Consider the following 16,398-nt stretch of genomic DNA (forward strand, 5'->3'; position numbering starts at 1 on the left):
GTCCCGCGCCCTCCGCCCGTTCCCCGCCGGGCCGCGGGGGCCGCCGCCCCCCTCCCGCCCCCCTCCCGCCCTTGGCGGACTACGTTTCCCGGCATGCAGCGGGGGGCGGGGGTGGGGGTGGCGGGAGGGGTGGTCGCGCGCCCCTCGCCTCGCTCTCCCTCTCCCTCTCCCTCCACCCCCCCCCCCCCCCCCCGCGGCGGGCGGCACGTGCCGCCGCGCTCGGCCAATAGGGGCGGGGCGGGGCGGGTCACGTGCCATTGTTTGGCGCTTTTGTGCGCGGCGGGGCGGGCGCGAGCGGAGTGTGACCGGAGCGGCCGAGCGGGCAGGTGGGTGCGCGGCGGCGCCGGCGGGGCGACCCCCCCCCCCCACCACCACTCACCCCCCTAACCCACGCTGGCCTCCCGGGGACTGGGTCGGACCCCCGCGGGTGTGGGGAAGGCGGGGGGGGAGGAGGGAGGCGGAGGTCCGAGGATGGGTGTCAGGGATGGGGGGGGGTGTGTGGGGTGTGCGCCGCACTGGCCCCTTTTTGTCCCTTCTCCTCACGGGGGTGGTCGTCGCGTCGCCGCCCGTTTCTGGGGCGTCGCGGTGACAAAGGGAAGGGGCGGCGGGAGACAATGGGTCGGGGGGCGGGGGGTGTCTGCCGGTGGGGAAGGGGGTGTCTATTGTCCCCCCAGAGCCGCGCCGTGAGGGGCAACGCCCTTCTGGCGGCGGTGACGGCGCCCCCTCCCCTCCCTGACAGGACCCCGCCATTGTTAGTGGGGAAGGGGCGGCGCCCGCCCGGCCGCGCCCCGGCGCCATCGAGCTGGGGGACCCGCCGTTGAGCCCCCCGTTCGGCTGCGGGGCGAGGGGTCCCCTCCCGCCCCGTTCCCCCCCCGGCCTCCTCCCTCCCCTTCACCCTGGGGTGGAGGCGGGGGCCCGCACCTGCGGCGGGGGGCGGCAGGTGCCCGGATGTTACCGTTGGCCCCGCCTTCCCTCGAGCCCCCCGCGCGCGCCGCCGGCCGGGCGGGCGCGCGCGCGCTCCCGCTCGCGCTCTCCCCGGCGGTTTGAATTCGGTGCGGTTAGAAAGGGGGCGGGGCCTCCGCCTCGGCGCCTATTGGCCGGCGGCGAAAGGGGGCGGTACCGCTGGGGGCCGGGCGGGTGCGCGGTCCTAGCGCCCGCCCGGGCGGCGCGCCCACCCCAGCCCCTCTTCATCGACGGCTTAAAAGCTGGAGAAAAATCCTCCTTTGGGGGTTTTTAGAGCCTTTTATGACTTTTTTTAATACCTCCCTTTAAAGCGCGATGTTGGACAGTGTGCGTGCTCCGTGTCTGTCATGATGTGCAGCACCTGGCTTCAGCTGCAAAAATAAAATCGAATTTTAAATGAGGTCGATGCTCACATTTAAGATCCTTTTGTAGCAGCAGATGTCCTGTCTGTACTGTCCTGTTAGGTGCCGTATTTTAATTCAGAGAGCCATATCTGCTATGTGCAATGTCTGTGAAATATCCATAGCCCCGTATGCTGCTGAATTAATGGTATAACTGGACTCTTTGTTTGCATACCTTAATAATGGTGTAGTAAAACAAGGACTGAAAATGCTCAATTACACAATTGTGCATTTGGATCCTGCAGCACCAATAATTGAGAGCATCTCTGCTGTTCCTAACGATGTACATCAGCCTCAGCCCCACAGACTGACTGGAATTACTGACTGCAGTAACCTACCCGACAGTCTTTTGTTCAGCAGGTCTAATTATGTTTAGCAATTTCTATTAGGAGTTAGAAGAAATAAAATTAATGTACTTACTGTTCAAAGGCATGTCTCTTTGTTATCTAGGAATCCAACCGATTGAAATTCTCCCAGAATTGGCTTCTGGAGCCATATTTTCTTGGGCATGGCTACTTCTGGTATGTAGTAGTATGGACTAAATGCTCTTGTGTCTTTTTTTTTTTTCCTCTTAATTTCCTCAGAAATAATTTTAAAATCTAACATGGTAAAATAAACTGTCACCTCTGTGCTTTTCTCCCATCCCTAGGCTGCTTTGGAGAAGCTGTTAAAACTGGGTGCTTGTGAAAACGTAGCAAAAGCCCTCTCAGCCGAGGCTGTTAGCAGATGGGCTTGAGCTCATCTGCATGCCATCTGCTCCGTTAACAGAACTGACTATCATCTAGACGTCTTGGTGATCAAAACTGGTGTGCTGGTGCAGCTGACACCGTGCAGGGCTGACGTGCCTGTTCAGAGGTGTTTGAAGAGAGAACACTGCCTTACATATTTCTTTGAAAACTGGTTTCCATTCTTGGCTATGTCAGCTCTGAGGCGAACACCTTGAACTCTTCCTCAGACTTGTCATTGGAGAAAGGATGATTTTTATTTTTTTTTATTTGAAGTGCTGATAAATTTGTTTTCATGATGCTGGATATTAAAGTCTGAAATAAAATCTCAGGTGCTTGCGTAATGTTGTATCAAGGAAGAATTGCAAACAAAATTGCCTGCCACATGTTTGAATAACAGTGGTGCTGCTGCTTAAATCAAAACTATCAGCTCAGATGCTGTCCCTGAGTGAGCTTTGTGGCATTGAATTTTTGAATATTCAAGTTACCCAAGCCTGTTCCTGGCTTAAAATACCATTTGTGTCTTTCCCTCCCTCCCCCCCCCGTGTTCCTAGATATTCAAGTGAAGGAACTGGAAAAGCGTGCCTCTGGGCAGGCCTTTGAGCTGATACTCAGCCCTCGCTCGAAAGAAGCAGTCCCAGAATTCCCTCTTTCTCCCCCAAAGAAGAAGGATGTGTCATTGGAAGAGATTCAAAAGAAGTTGGAAGCGGCAGAAGAGAGACGCAAGGTAAATTTGGAACAGGTTAAGTGAGCTCTGCCCAACTAGTCTGTGCAAGCTGTGGTGGTTTGGGGTTTTTCTTTTTTTTTTTTTTTTTTAATTGTTGGTAGGGACAAGTGATTAGCAGTTTGTATTATGGTAAATCAAATTCTAATTGAACTTTGTTGCAATCTCTGAGGCTTTTATGAACCTTTGTTATGGTCTGCAAGGCCATAGCTTTGTTCCCAGAGTGATCCGAAATGGGAGAAAACGTTTAGTTGAGAGGGGATCTTTAATGAAGAAGCTGTTTTTTCTTGTCCTTAACATAGTAACAGATTTATTTTCTCTTAGAAAATGTAGTGGTGATTCTGTAATGAGAAGGTTTGCCAATACAGTGTCTGACTCAATGGAAGATCTTGCTGTTGAGATAAGCCTCTGCACAGTTGAGGGCTCCAAGCTATATTAACTCATTAATTAACTCCTGTGTGATGTGGATCTCGGTGATTCACCGTTACAAGAAGCAAGAATCTTCTAGGAAAGATTTATCGATGTAAACATAAAAAAAAATCCATGTTCTTTTTTCCAGAAAAACCCATTTAACAAGACTTGCAAGTGATGACCAAAACTTAACTTTCCTGGTAGCTTGTAATGGTCACATTTGGGTTATGTGAGTGGGGGGGAAGCATCAGGGAGGTCTGTCCTGCGTCGTGGAGTTACGCCATTCTCCAGTAAAATAGTGGAAAATCTTGTCTCAAGAGTCGTGAGCAACGTAGTTGTCTGTGTAGTTCATTTGGTTTATGTTCAAAGCCTGCATCCTCTCTTCTGTTAAGTCTCATGAAGCAGAAGTCTTGAAGCAGCTCGCGGAGAAGCGGGAGCATGAAAAGGAGGTGCTTCAGAAAGCAATTGAAGAAAACAACAACTTCAGCAAAATGGCAGAGGAGAAGCTGACCCACAAAATGGAAGCGAACAAAGAAAACCGTGAGGCGCAAATGGCTGCTAAACTGGAACGCTTGAGGGAGAAGGTGGGTGTAGAGTCCCAGTTCCCCTTTGGGAGAGGGATTATCCATGCTCCTTACTTTGAAAATTGGCTGAATAAAGCCGAGTAAATGGCCAAGTGTGGAGGGGGGTATGAATAGATGGATATCCTTGGGAGTTCTGTGCTGGTCTAATCTTAAATTATTAAGATTATTAAATCCGCAAAATTATTCAGAAATCCTTCTCTTGGGGGGAGAGGGGATGGATGGCGTAAGGAAGCATCTCAGTTTTTCTTGTAAAGCAGCATCCTGTAACCCACCCGCCCCCCCCCCCCCCCAGTAACCCATGCCCAGGGTTCCTGCTGTTCCGGGGATGGGAAGCAAGGGGGGGCTGGCCCTGGGGCCCACGCAGCTGATAAGCCCCCCCAGTAACCCATGCCTGGGGTTCTTGCTGGGGGGTGGGAAGCCAGGGGGGCTGGCCTGGGGGCCTGCACAGCTGATAGCCTCCCTCCCAGTAATCCATGTTTGCGGTTCCTGCTATTCTGGGGGTGGGCAGCAGGGGGGGCTGGCCCCAAGGCCTGCACAGCTGATAGCCCCCCCCCCCAGTAACCCATGTCTGGGGTTCCTGCTGTTCTGGGGGTGGGAAACAAGGAGGGGCTGGCCCTGGGGCCCACACAGCTGATAGGGCCCCCCCAGTAACCCACATCTGGGGTTCCTGCTGTTCGGGGGGTGGGAAGCAAGGAGGGGCTGGCCCCGGGGCTCGAACAGCTGATAGCCCCCCCCAGTAACCCATGCTTGGGGTTCCTGCTGGGGGGTGGGAAGCCGGGGGGGGGGCTGGCCCCGGGGCTCGCACAGCTGACTGCTCCCCGCTGCTGTCTTTCAGGACAAGCACATTGAGGAGGTTCGAAAGAACAAAGAAGGCAAAGACCCTGGTGAGGCTGAAACCGACTGATTTCATTCTGGAAACTGACTGTCTCCCCCACCTCTAAATATCCAAAGACTGTACTGGCCAGTGGTTTTATCTTTGGTTTTGTTTGTTTTGGGTTTTTTTTTTTTTTAAGTTTCTAGAAACTGATGTAGAACTGTTAAAATTAGATCCGAACTGTACACTTTTTCTTTTGGGGGCTAGAGGGGAGAACTTACATGTTTCACTTTTTTCTAAAAAAAAAAAGGAAAAAAAGTGTTGTCTTTCCAGTGTAGCTATCTTCTTGTTGCATCCTTTTCTACTCCAGTGCGCTCGCTACTGGGTTGATGGCTAGTACTGTATCAGCTCTGTAAGACGTTTGTGAAAGGAATCTGTAGTATATCCTGTTCCATGCTGAATATCTGTTACACTGCAAAAAAAAGAAAAAAAAAAAAAATCTGACTGTCCCACTCTGCTAAAATACTGCTGTAACCGAGTGACTAAATAAAGCTGCACAGTGCTGTTATCATGAGAATTCCTTCTGGAAATGGAATCGGTTGGCGGAGGGGCTGCGAGGGGCGTCCTTGCCCGGCGCTGGGTGGAAAAGGGGCTGCGGCGGAGCTTTTCCTTGCGTCCCTGGGCAGGCTGCGTGGCCGCCTTTCCCCCCAGAGCGCTCCCATTGTCTTAATTTTACAATCGGAGCTTTGTTTTGACACCTCAGCAGTTGTCAGCTGTTGTGTGTGTGTGTGTTTGTTAAAAAGAGTTGGGAGCCACCTCCCTTTGGATGCTGACACTTCAACAGACGAAGCCTTGTTACCACATGACTGATCTGAGCCCTTTCTTTTTTTTTTTTGGGGGGGGGGGGGTGTGAGGGTTTCTAGAAGATGACTTGTGCTGTTGAATGGTGGTTTGTGTACTGTTTCCTGCAGCGTCAAGAGCCTAAAAGTAAAAAAACCTGTTCCGTGCCGGGCTGGTCAGCCTGTCCCAATTGAAAATGCTGTTGGGGATAAGGATTATTTTTGTTTCGGTGTTTGCCTCGGATGTGTTGGGATGGTACACGGTGCTGCAGGGCCAGGCTGAAGGTTAACTCCTGCCCACAAGGATTTGTTTTCTCTGGGGGGTGAGAAATGGGTCCGGCTGTACCTGTGCTCTGAGGAAAGATAGTTTTTTTTTTTTAGGTGGATTTGGGTATGGAGTAGCTGTATCGTGTGGGTGCCTTAAAAAAAAAAAACCCAACCCCTTCATCTGAAGACATCCACAGCTACTCGTGCTGCTCCCTGGTGAAGACAAGGTTGCAGTTGGGGTGTGTGAACAGCCACCTAACTCTTCACTGAATTTCACTGAATTTTTAGAGTTGGAAGGGACCATAAAGATCATCTAGTCCAACTCCCCTGCCGAAGCAGGATTGCCCAGAGCATGTCAGAGCATCTTCTTCGCTCTAAACCCCATGTTCTGAAGTACTTGGCTTTTGTAAGCGCGTTCCCCTCGGAGCTGGGAAGCCAAAGGCTTGGTGACGCCGGTCTCGCTGAGGTCCTGCCTTTCCCCCAGTCGCATCCTTGATCCTGGGGCTGCCAGGCTTCTTGTCAGGTTAACTCCACACGTGGCACTGCCCAGGTGACAGACTTCTGTGTTCTGAGGATGGAAAAGCTGGTAGGGAATTACTATTTTAAGGGGTTAATTGAGCCCTGCAACCCCCTGACCTGTCCTCTGGGGCTTGCCAAAGAAGGAACCTAGGTTTAGAAAGCTTTCGTGTATCGCACTTACCACTTCTGCACCAGAGTTGTACTTGACCAAAAGCTGATAATTGCACTGAATGAATGAAAGGAGAAGAGGGAGATAAAGCCAAGCTGGAAGGCTGGGATCAGAGCTGGAATCAGACCCCTTCCCTGAAGGATTTTCCAAAGTGGTTTGATACTTCAGCATTTAAGGTAAGAGAGACCATAACTTGGACCCGTTGGGGGGCAGAAAGCAGGTTTTGGGGGGGGGATGTTTTAATGGCACGTATTGATGGGTAAACTGGGGGCACGGGGAACGCTGGGCTGAACTTGGAGACAAAGGCTGGAACCCCTACATCGTGTGCTTGCGACAGGAGCCGAACATCTAATTTGACTGCCATTAGATATTCCAATGGAATATCTAAACCTTCTGGAGGTTTTAAGCGATGACTGGCTCAGATCCCATAGACAAGATCAGGCATAATTAGCAATCTAAAAAGAAAATAATCACGCCTTCATTTTAATGTATTTCTCTACCTGCTGAGACAAGACCCGGGTGTCTCCAAATTGTGGAGGTTTTCCCTCCCCAGCTTATTAAGGGGTGGAGGAGGAGGAGGAGGATGATGGTGGCGCTGCCAAGCCCCAAATGGCGTTAAGAGCACAAAGAGATGTTGAATGTGAGTTTTTTTGGGTTTTTTTTTTGATTTGCCAGAGCTGTCAGAGCTCAGCTCGGGGCCTTCTGTTCCCTCCTCTGGGTTCTGCTTCACACTTAACTGGAGCTTAACGCCCGGGGTCTGAGCCCGGTTCCTCTGGGGGGGATCCTGGAGTTGGGGGGGGGGGGGGAATGGAAATTTTTAGGGGTGGGAATGAGATGGGGGGGGGGAGGGGGGCTGCAAATAGGGAGAGGGTGGTGGTGACCGGAGAAGGGAGTAAGAGGAGGGGGGGGGAAAACCTGGTGGGGAGGAGATGGTGGATGGTGCTGGGGTGGGAAAACAAATAATAGCTGGACTATAAAGGGTTGCTTTAAAAAAACAAAACAAACCAACCAAAAAACGCAACAAAAAAAGGCGAAATTAAGACAAAAGCTCGGCAGCTGTATTTCCTAGGGTAGAGAGCCCCCCCCCGTGCGGCGGCGAGGCACAAAAGCAGGCGGGAGCCCTGCCGTGGGTGCGGTAGGGGACATTGGAGAAGTGACAATCGATGGCGGGGGGGCTGTACCGGGGGACGGAAATCCCGCGCGTTCCTTTATCTCCCGGTCCGTGACAGGTAAATCAGTAAAGGAGAGAAGCCCGGGCCGAGCTGGTGGCCGGGAAACGGCGCAGCCCGGTCCCGGGGGTGAGCGGGCACGGGGCGGGGCGGGGGGGGGGGGAAGCCGGTACGGAGGGGGCGGCCGCTGCGGGGCTCGGCGTCCTGCGGCGGGGAGCGGAGCTGCGGGAGGTGCCTCCGGGGTGGGGGGAACGACGTGTGGGGGGGTCCCCAGGGCCGGGTTGTAGGTTCCCGAGGGGGGGGGGGGGGGGTGGTGCAGCGAGGCCCACCGGGGCTCCGGGAGGGGAGGGCAGGGTTCAGCCCCCCCCCCCCCAACCCTGACCTCCAGCTGCAGCCCTGGCCTGAAATAGCCCCTCCCGGGAAAATAATATTCCCGAAGGGGGGGGGGGGGGGAGATCGATCCCTGGCTGCCCCAGAGGGGGTTTGGCAGGAGCTGCTGTGCTGGGAGGAGGGAGAGGCTGCCCAGGGCCTGGAGCCCAAGCCACCCCAAAACATGGCTTGTGTGTACTGGGTGGGGGGGGGGGGGGCTCGGTGGGTCTGTGCTGGGAAGAAACCGAGTATAACTTTAAAAAAACCAACACCTTAAAAAAAGCCCTTTAGAAGGCTAAAGATGGATGCGGGGCGGGCGGGCACGTAAACAGCTGGGGGCTGAGTCTGTATCATTGAGAAAAAATTCAGCAGGATGGGTGGGTGCCGCTGGAGAAAGGAAATGCTCCGTAGGAAACAACAGGCGTTCGAGGCAGCCTTACTGACGTCTCGTAGGTACGTGGGGGTTATTATTCCCGGCACAAGCCAGATTAATGATTTCCAGCACGGCGCAGGATGCGCTCCCTCCGTGACCGAGCGTTGCTCAAGGCTTCGTAGCGAGGAAGAGCTTGGCAAATTTAAGTCCTGCTCCAACAAGTTTTGGAGGACCTGAAGTAAACACCGCTCCCTTTCCTGCCTCGTGCCTGGATGCGGCTTTTCCACAGCCTCTCCTCGAGCACAACCTGAGCTTTTCCCGTAGGAATTTGTCTTCTGGCAGCCGTGACGGGGTCGGACAAGGTCTGGAGCTGAGCCCCTTCCCCAAGCATCCCCGTGGGAAAGCCCTGGCACAGAGGCAAGTTCTCCGGGTGGTGGAGATGCAGCGTTTTCTTCCGAACTACCCATCGAGTTTTTGGTGAAAATAGCTTAGCCTGAGAAGTTCTGCTTTTGCCCCGCATCCCCCCCCCGGCAGGACTCGAGGCTGTTTCAGTTCAGTGCAGTAGCTGCAAGTCCGGAAGAGGTTTATGAAGTTAATTTTTCACTGGCAGCCCGTGCGTGTTGCAGTGGTACGGGGAGGGTTTAGGAGGCCACGGGAGGGTCAGGAGGGCTCTCTGCGAGGTGCTGCCCCGCGCTGGGCCGGCTGGCTTCCACCTGGGGCCTCTTTAACCAGGCGAGGTGGGAAAAGAGCATTCGAGAGGGAAGCCGAGCAGCAAACAGCCTGTTTTTATCTGCATCTGTGCTCCTTGGCTTCAGGCAGGCATGAGTTACAGACCTATCTACTCTGGTTTTATGGGGGAATTACAGAGATTTTTAAAATAAACAGTCTCATCCCCTCCTCTTTCAGTTCCCAAACTTTGAAGAGCTTTTCCTGCCTGAGCTGTCCCTGAAATGACTGCACTTGCCAGGAGTTGAGGCGTAAATCGGCACCGGAGCTGGACGGGAGTCGGGCTGTCTTCTTCGGAACTTGTCTGAGCAGGTAAAGAGGGGGGGAATCTCCTTTCGAGCACGTTCTGTTCAATGTGTTTCCCGAGGCTGCCGTGAAAAGGCAGAACAAAAAAAAAAAAAAAAAAAAAAAGAAGCAGCCAGCAGGACTGTCTTTATCTGGGTAAGGACAGCAGCCTCAAAAATGTAAATATGGAAAGGCTTGCTCGCAAAGATTGCGCTGCTGGACCTCAGTGATGCAACAGGATGAACTCACTCGAGCTGCGTTGTTTTTGTGCAAAACCGCATGGAAAATCGGGAGCTGAAAAAAAAAAAAGACGGTAAAAACCCTAAACGCAAAAGTTATATCTTCTGTTGCTGGCGTTAGTTATTTATGTTCTGGAACGCAGCCCTCGTGAGGCAGGGCAGGTCTCGCTGCTGGGGGGAACGCGGCTCGTTGTTATTTGTGAAGATGATACTGCGAGGAGTTTACAGGGGGGGAGGGAATCTGCGCTGCTCCTGGAGTTTGTTCAGGATGTTTCATTTGTTTAGCAATTCCCAAACTGCTGGGAAGGGGGGAGCTAGGAACTGATGGGTCCTGGTGTGTTAATTATTGTGTCAATTAACCCATAGTCGTGTCTTCTACCTCTGTACTGCTCCAGACAGTCTGTCGCCTGTGCAGCACGGGCCACTCCAGGGGATCTTAAATCTCCCTTCAGCCTCCTTCCTATTACTATTTTTGGTGATTCTTTTATTTCAGCTATTATGAGGCCATTCTCGAGTCACATACCCTTGGAAAAAACCCAAAGCATTCAAACAGCCCCTGCTTGTTGATGATGATGATGATGATTATTATTATTATTATTATTTTTCATATTTCACTATTAAACCCTGCAACAAAACTTTTTCCATCCCGAAGGTTGTTTCGCGTGGCAGGGACCCCGAGTTCAGCTGCATCATGGCAACGGTTGTCACCGAAAAGCTCAGCCGCCTCTTCATTAACGTGCGGCAGGTCCCCCAGCTGCTGGCCCCCCTCTCTCCCTCCACCGTCAGCAGTTCGGAGGTGCCAAAGGTCTTCTGGAAGCCCTACATCCACACCGGTTACCGGCCGGTGCAGCAGACCTGGCGTTATTACTTCTCGACGCTCTTCCAGCAGCACAACGAGGCCATCAACGTCTGGACCCATCTGGTGGCAGCGCTGATCCTGCTGCTGCGGTTCCAGCAGCTTTCGCAGCGGGTGGCTTTCGGGCAGGACCTGCACGCCCAGCCCCTCCTCATCATCATCGTGGCGTCCATCACCTACCTGACCTTCAGCACCCTCGCTCACCTTCTGCAGGCCAAATCCGAGTTCTGGCACTACAGCTTCTTCTTCATGGACTACGTGGGGGTGGCCATTTACCAGTATGGCAGCGCTTTGGGGCACTACTACTATGCCATCGAGCCCAGCTGGCATGAGAAGATCAAGGGGTTTTACATGCCGGCGGCCGTCCTGTTAGCGTGGCTGTCCTGCGCCGGTTCCTGCTACGCCAAGTACCGGTACCACCAGTCGGCTCTCCTTCTGAGCCGGCTCTGCCAGGAGCTGCCCTCTGCCCTGGCCTACATGCTGGACATCAGCCCTGTGCTCCACCGCATCTTCACCGCGCCGCCCTCTGAGCAGGAGGACCCGGCCCTTCTGTATCACAAATGCCAGGTGCTGTTTTTCCTCATCGGCGCCTTTTTTTTCTCGCACCCTTACCCCGAGAAGTGGTTCCCGGGGAAATGTCACTTCTTCGGGCAGAGCCATCAGATTTTTCACGTGTGCCTGGTGCTCTGCACGCTGGCGCAGATCGAGGGGGTGGTGTTGGACTACGAGTCCAGGAGACACATCTATTCTACTCTTCAGGGTGATTTGGCGCACAATTTCTCTGCCCTGTGCCTCTTCACTGTCACCTGCTCCGTCCTCACAGCCGCTTACATGGCCCAGAAGGTGAAGAACAAGCTGAGCTTCAAAGAAGAGTAAGAGCCCTCGAGGAGAAGCAGGTGAGCTCACCCCAATGGTTGATCTGCTGCTGCCTGTGGTGATGCTGGCCTGAATCCGGCTTCAAACTTTGAGAAGAAGAGAAATTAAATACTTGGCGAACTGTTCCTCGGCGGTGCGCTCTGTAGGAAAGGGAAAGTAGGAGCTGCTTTTTATGCTGGTTTTTTTTTTTTTTTTTAACTCGGAATTAGTCCCAGCTCGCTCTTAAAATGGTACGCTGGTTTAACTCACCTGTCTGAATAAACAGTTGGAACAAAACATTGTTAGCGCTGCAGCCCTGGGCTGGGAAAGGGTCTTGGAAGCTGCCAGGTCTCCCAGCAGAAGGTAAGGAGATGCCCCCCAGCCCCGTTAGCGGGGGCAGAACCCAACCCGTGGAAACAGACCACGGTGAGCTTGTATAAACCACAAACAAGGGTAGGAAATGTATTTAATATCATTTCAGGCCCCCTTTTACGTGGCTAAGGGAGTAACCAGGGCTACCCCGGCAGTGGCAGGGTCCTGTCCCTTACATGGGTCACCAGGCAGGGACCCTGTCCTTGGAAGTGCAGAGAGGGCATGGAAGGGGGGGTGTTGATTTGATGGAGGCTGAGCCCTGGGTGGATGACCCTGCACACAGGCAGGGCTGTGCTGGTTTGAAATAAACAACCCTGACCTGAAGAGATGGGGCAAACGCAGGGCAGGGGAGCGCTGGGCCTGCAGCCGTGGCTTGTAAGGACAAGATGAAGTGAAATCCCCGTTTCACGCTGCCCGTTGGTATCTCTGCCAGCGCTCAGTCCCCTCCTGCCGAGAAGCCTCCGGTACCGGCCGCCCCCGGTCTCCTCAAGGCAGCCGGTCCCAACCCCAGAACGCGCAAGACACCGCCCGCCGCCATGCTGTCCCCTCAGCGGGCCGCCGCCTTATATAGGGCACGGCCTGGGGTGGGCGGGGCTCCTCCTGCCGCTCGTCCCGCCCCGCCCCTCGGATTGGTTCCCCCTCCACCGCGAGCGCGCGCGGCGGCCGTTGGCGGTTGGTGGGGCAGGGGGCGGCGCGAGCGAGAGGCGGGAAGGGGGAGCGGCGCGTGCCCCGGCGGCTGAGGGAGCGCGCGGCCCGGCCCGGCTCCCCCCGGCTCCGGGCAACGCTCCGCCGGCGGCCCCGGCCCCGGCCCCGGCCCCGCTCAGCCCCGGGGGCCTCCCGGTGCCGGGGATGAAGCGCAAACGAGGAGACAGCGCGGCCCGGCCGGCCGGAGCCTGCGATGTGTGGCTGGACACCGCCGAGCTGAAGCAGAGCGCGGCGCAGGTAGGGCCCGGCCCGTCGCGGGGCTGCAGCCGGCCGGGGTGTGCCCAGGCCCCTGTCCCGAGGGAGCGTGTGGCTCCCCGGGGTGCGAAATAGCGCGGTGGTGTGGGCCAGGAGGGGCTGGCAGGGCAAGGCGGTGGGTCGGGACGTTTAGGTTGCATATTAGGAAAAATTTCTTACCCAAAAGGGTTGTCGAGGATTGGAACAGGCTGCCTGGGGAAGGGGTGGGATCACCATCCCTGGAGGTGTTTGAAAGCCGGGCAGACGCGGTGCTGAGGGACGTGGGTTAGCCGTGGGTTTGTCATTGTTAGGTTGATGGTTGGGCTCAATGATCTGAAAGGTCCCTTCCAACCTCGACCGTTCTCTGATTCCGTGGCTGGGTGCGATGTGGGAGCGTTTCAAGGGGCGGCAGAGGGGTGGGATGGGATTAGCAAAGCTCGGAGACAGCAGCACGGCAGGGACAATCTGCGGCCTTGGTCCTGAGCGTCCTGCTCAGCGTCACCCTGCTTGAGCAGGGGGTGGCCAAAGTGACCTCCATGGGCCCCTTCCCTCCTCAACTATTCTGCGATGGTGTCACGGGGAGAGCTGAAGCATTTAACAAAGGCGGGAACTGCGCCATGACACTGGAAGAAAGGTAGAATTGTTTTTAATGATGTATGTTCATTTTCCACTTGTTTTTTTCCCTACCCAGGCTCTCATAGCCAAGTCAAAAGCATCTCGTCGAGTTCTGGAAAGGAAACACGCCTCAGTCGCTTTCACACAGACAAGATCCTCTCAGCCACGCACCAAGCAAACCACCATCTCCGCCTTCTTCAGCACCCAGACAGGTACTGCGCACCAGCCTGCACCCCTGCAGGAAGGTAATTTCAGGCTGTAATAGGAAATCACCTCGCTTTAGTCCTTGTCAGCTTTACTAGGCAGAAAAATACCTTTTCTAGTGATGAGGGTGAAGGTTAAAGGCTTGAATTCTCAGAAGTAACTTTATTGTGATGGTTAATCTAAATGTAGGCGCCTTTTAGCGTTAGACTAAAGCGTGAGTGACAGCGGTCACAGCCAGCCTTCACTGGAGAGCAGTCTGAGCTCTGAATAACGCACCGGGCTTTACTCCCTGCAGAACTGGAGTTTTCAGAGGGAGGTTGGGAAGCCTGACCCAGCCCAAGCGCTGATAGAAAGCGTCCAGGTGGCAAAACACTCAGTTCTGGGTCATCTGATGGCATCCCATAAAGGACAATCCGGTTAGGAATGCCGCTTGGGCCAGGGCAGGGTGGATCTGGGCAGGAGCAGGGTGTTACCTGCCAAACGATAACAGCCCTACATTGTTGGTTAAATGCCCTTTGGAATTATTATTGGAAGTGAAAATTAATGTTACTTGATTCAAACAACCTCCCCATAAGGGAAGTCAGCGGGAGCCGTGGGGGGAAAGCTTTTTATGACGGGGTGGACAAAGCCTTTTCTGAAGAATGCAGTGTTTAATCCAAACTGAACCGATGCAGGAATCACAAGGGAACTGGAATATTTGAGCTAATTAAGCCAGCTCACCACCTCTGTGCTTGTGAGGCTGCTTTTGTGCTCTGGAATACAAGAAACAGGAATTTGTCTGTGGGTCTCGGCGAATATGAAGAGAAATTAAATGAATGTGGGAACCAGGAGTGTGGGATTGTGTAGCTGTTTGTATATTGTGAGTTGTGTAACGGCTAATTCATCAACATCAACCCAGTTCAGCAACCAGCAGATGAGAGGAAACATGGCATAAATTGTACAATTTAATTATTTGACAATTTTTGTGTTGTGACAGGGCCATTGACGGTTTTTTTCTTTGGATTTGTTATTGCTACTCCTTTTGAATGTGTTGTGTGCTTTCTCCTTTTTCATTTGACGCCCTGGATTGATTGCATTCACTTGGTCGCTGGGTGTGTTTGGGTTCACTGAGTGCTGCTGTTTCTCACAGGTCTGTGGGATTTAAGATGCTGGAGTATTTCTTATTTGTATTTTTGTTCTTTTAGCATATCCTGAATTGAGGATGAGCTCTCTTTTATTGAGAAGTTATATTAGGTTTTTATAATAAATGGTTTCAGAAGCAAATGCGGGATGTGATGCCTTCATCAGGCGATGAAGGCGAGATGTAGAAGTTTCACTGTAGGATTTTGTTGTTTGGTTTTTTTTTTTGGTAACTCTTGAGCTGCTGCTTTTAAAGGGAATGTCTCAGGTGAAGTGCCTGGAGAGCTGAGAGGAGGAAGGTAGAGAAGCCAAGACTGGTGCAGCTGGTGACGCAGCTCTTGCATCTCACGTGAGGGAACTGTACTTCTTTGAACGGCTCCAGGGTTTTAGGCTGCCGTTCTGTCGCGGCCCCAGCAGCACAAATACAGATTTTCGAGGCGGCGGCAGCGCAGTCTGGTGCGGAACAGGCTCCCGGTCACTCCTCCAAGGAGCGGTGAAGGGGCAGCTCCGAGTCAAGCCCCACGGAATGGTGCTGTGGGGAGTGACTAACCCTGAGAAACGTGTGTGCCAGCTCTGGCTTTAACCAATTCCGTGTTGTTTTCAGATGAAAAAGACAAAGAAAACTCCAGGCCATCTCCTTTCATCCCAAAATGTAAAGAAAAAGGTATTTCTTTGGCTGCTTCTCCTGTGAAGATCTTGGCTTTGCCGCGGATGGATGAAGCCCGTAAGGAATCCTTCAGCGCCGAGGTGGGGACGGTGCAGGCTGCGCCTTGGTGTCCTGCTCAGTCCCCTTTGCCGGACTCTTCGGTGTTAGAAGGGGAGTCCCACGGCACGAGCGAAGCCTCCTGCGGGGTGGGAGAGGATTCCTACTTCTTCAGCTTCACCCAGGACTCGGAGGGCAACCGCATCATCGCTCACAGAACCGCGTCCGATTTATTTGCTGGAGAAACGGTTTCAGGGAGCGGCAGCGTAACTTCACCCTGCGGGGGACACAAACGAGGGGGGCGGCTGCTCCCAGAGGCGAAGATCGGACTTGATTTCCAACCCAGACTTGGTACAAACGAGAAGAAACCACACCCATCGAGTAATGTTAATTCTTTAATTGATTTCACTGAGACTGAGAATATAAATCCTAGTTTAAGGAGAGACACTACCTGGGCTGCTGGCTTTTATCCCTCTCCCCAGAGACCAGCTGGGACGCGGCCCCTGAGAGAGCGCAGCCGCAACGCGGGGGCTGGTTCAGCCGGGGAGGGACGGGGCAGTCCCTGCAGGCAGCTCTTCACCCAGGACTCCCAGGGGAACAGGGTGATCGCTCACCACGGCCAGACCCTCCCGTCCCCTCACAAGGAGAGCGGCAGCTCCCCCTCCAAGGGCTGCTCCGGGGACGCTGCCGATGGGAGCTTGAGCAAAGCCGGGGAGCGGAAGTTGGACGCGTGCTACGATTTACTGTTCACGCAGGATTCGGAAGGGAACAGAGTGATTAAACACTGGTAAGTGACCTTTCCTGAGGCTTCACAAGAGGTCGTTACGTGACCAATTGGTCACGTAACGACCTCTTGTGAAGCCTCAGGAAAGCATATTTTTTTTTTAGTATTAGGTAAGCGTACTCATTATTTATGTCTGTATGGGCAACAAGCAGGACCTCTTTGTTCTCTGAAATGTTGATTTGAATAAAAATTAAATGTTGAAGGAGTCAGTTTATAATGGTTTGACTGGTTCGGTCGTGATTACAGCCCGCGTGGCCAAGCTCTGGTGTTAGCACTGCCTGGTGTTTATGGGCATCACGGTTCTGTTCAGCCTGAAAGCCCGCTATTAATGCGTCTTAGGGTCCTGGACGTCCAAATTTAAAGGTGTTTTTTTT

General features: G+C 53.7%; 3 protein-coding genes across 4 annotated transcripts; all 3 read left to right on the forward strand.

The window, feature by feature from the left end:
- Window positions 1-253: 253 nt before the first annotated feature.
- STMN1 (stathmin 1) lies at window positions 254-5,197 on the forward strand. Its single transcript, XM_074162230.1, has 5 exons — window positions 254-326; window positions 1,815-1,885; window positions 2,644-2,816; window positions 3,617-3,808; window positions 4,644-5,197. The coding sequence occupies exons 2-5, from the start codon at window positions 1,873-1,875 to the stop codon at window positions 4,710-4,712; spliced, it is 447 nt and encodes a 148-aa protein (XP_074018331.1). The 5' UTR covers window positions 254-326; window positions 1,815-1,872; the 3' UTR covers window positions 4,713-5,197.
- Window positions 5,198-7,505: 2,308 nt separating this feature from the next.
- PAQR7 (progestin and adipoQ receptor family member 7) lies at window positions 7,506-11,578 on the forward strand. Of its 2 annotated transcripts, XM_074162227.1 has the most exons (4): window positions 7,506-7,645; window positions 8,457-8,744; window positions 9,234-9,365; window positions 10,230-11,578. In XM_074162227.1, exon 4 carries the CDS (start codon window positions 10,269-10,271, stop codon window positions 11,307-11,309), a length of 1,041 nt encoding a protein of 346 aa, XP_074018328.1. In that variant the 5' UTR covers window positions 7,506-7,645; window positions 8,457-8,744; window positions 9,234-9,365; window positions 10,230-10,268; the 3' UTR covers window positions 11,310-11,578. The 2 variants fall into 2 exon arrangements, with proteins under 2 accessions (XP_074018328.1, XP_074018329.1); XM_074162228.1 differs by lacking the exons at window positions 8,457-8,744; window positions 9,234-9,365 and having other exon boundaries at window positions 7,626-7,645; window positions 10,247-11,309.
- A 931-nt stretch (window positions 11,579-12,509) lies between these two features.
- Window positions 12,510-16,031, forward strand: AUNIP (aurora kinase A and ninein interacting protein). Its single transcript, XM_074162226.1, has 3 exons — window positions 12,510-12,602; window positions 13,291-13,426; window positions 15,142-16,031. The coding sequence occupies exons 1-3, from the start codon at window positions 12,510-12,512 to the stop codon at window positions 16,029-16,031; spliced, it is 1,119 nt and encodes a 372-aa protein (XP_074018327.1).
- Window positions 16,032-16,398: the final 367 nt, after the last annotated feature.

Source organism: Numenius arquata, chromosome 21 (genome assembly GCF_964106895.1).
Source record: "Numenius arquata chromosome 21, bNumArq3.hap1.1, whole genome shotgun sequence".
Lineage (NCBI taxonomy): Eukaryota > Metazoa > Chordata > Aves > Charadriiformes > Scolopacidae > Numenius > Numenius arquata.